The 1,268-nt window shown below is 32.6% G+C and overlaps 1 protein-coding gene across 1 annotated transcript; it reads left to right on the top strand.

Annotated features, from left to right (window-relative positions):
- Positions 1-392: 392 nt before the first annotated feature.
- LOC109590430 (uncharacterized) lies at positions 393-1,185 on the top strand. The gene is made up of 3 exons (XM_020006354.1): positions 393-570; positions 839-1,090; positions 1,181-1,185. Exons 1-3 carry the CDS (start codon positions 432-434, stop codon positions 1,183-1,185), a joined length of 396 nt encoding a protein of 131 aa, XP_019861913.1. The 5' UTR covers positions 393-431.
- Positions 1,186-1,268: the final 83 nt, after the last annotated feature.

Here is a 1,268-nt window from a genome sequence, read left to right as displayed (position 1 = left end):
AAAATTTGAGTGGTTTCCATGACAACACGAATAATTCAAAACATTGTCCAAAAGACTAATTTTTATGAATTTCGTTGTGTAAGGAAAAGGGATAAACACGTGGTCAATCGCCATAGCAACTATCTAAACCATTTCCATGGAAATTCTTATGAGCATTCGCAAAAATTAATCGTCCTACGGTATTTTGTTATTGTTCACATGATGTGAAATAAAATGTTTATTTTGCTTGTTGATGGTGAGGATTAGAATTGATTTTACAATAAAATAAATGTAACGATCATCTACATATGAAATGGTACAATTTCTCATTTTTATAAGTAACTGTATAAACATCATGTATCAGTAATTACTTGTATACTTCTCTTTATCTACAGATTCCTCTACCTGAATCTGTTACTGGTAGATACGATCACTCACTCACAGTGGTCACAATGTCACCACACTGTGTGTGGCTAGTAATTGTTGGAGGATATGAAGAGACTAAATGGAAAGATGTTGGAGGAGGAAAGAAGGTGCCAATGGCTAAATATATCACTGATACTAATAGACTAATAATGATAATTGAATTAGGTAAGATAATATTAATCAATTGTAAGGATACGAGCATTAAATACATAATTACATTAAATAATGTACCACTCATTTTTATAGTATGTACTTTATTTGTAAATTTCAGTTCCTAATATGACGTACATTTTCCATTCATTTTGTATACTGTACACACTACAATACCACTGTATGTGTGGGTGTGTATTTACAACCACTATAAATGATACCATTAGTTTATAAATTAAATACATTTATTTATAAATATATAATGTATCTTATTGTCTCTCAGTATATAGTGAAGCTGGTGAGTGGATAGTACAGTCAGTACTGGATGGTAATGATCTCACTAGTAAGAACTATCAAGAAAAGTATCAATTGTACAGCAAGACCAGAACATGGTGGATGGATCAGCTAATAGAATATCCGACAGAGAGGGAAATGAAGCTTCAGAGATATATACAATCTTTACATGAAGACCTACAAGTGGCTCATGAGAGCAAAGTATCACTACAGGAGGCACTGGTTGAGGCCAATAAACAAGGTATATAGGATACTACACACACACACACACACACACACTTTAACTGTACTAACTGATTACTATTATGTAGTATTGTGTGGTTATTGGTAGTGTGAGTGTGTGTATTAGTACTGGTTTACATTATGATACTAGTGGATTAGACAATGTTGAGTATGGAAATAGCATCCTGTACTCAATA

The sequence above is a fragment of the Amphimedon queenslandica genome, unplaced genomic scaffold, assembly GCF_000090795.2.
Source record: "Amphimedon queenslandica unplaced genomic scaffold, v1.1 AMPQUscaffold_10029, whole genome shotgun sequence".
Lineage (NCBI taxonomy): Eukaryota > Metazoa > Porifera > Demospongiae > Haplosclerida > Niphatidae > Amphimedon > Amphimedon queenslandica.
Note: the sequence above shows the minus strand (reverse complement) of the source record. Positions and strands in the feature narration are given on the sequence as shown.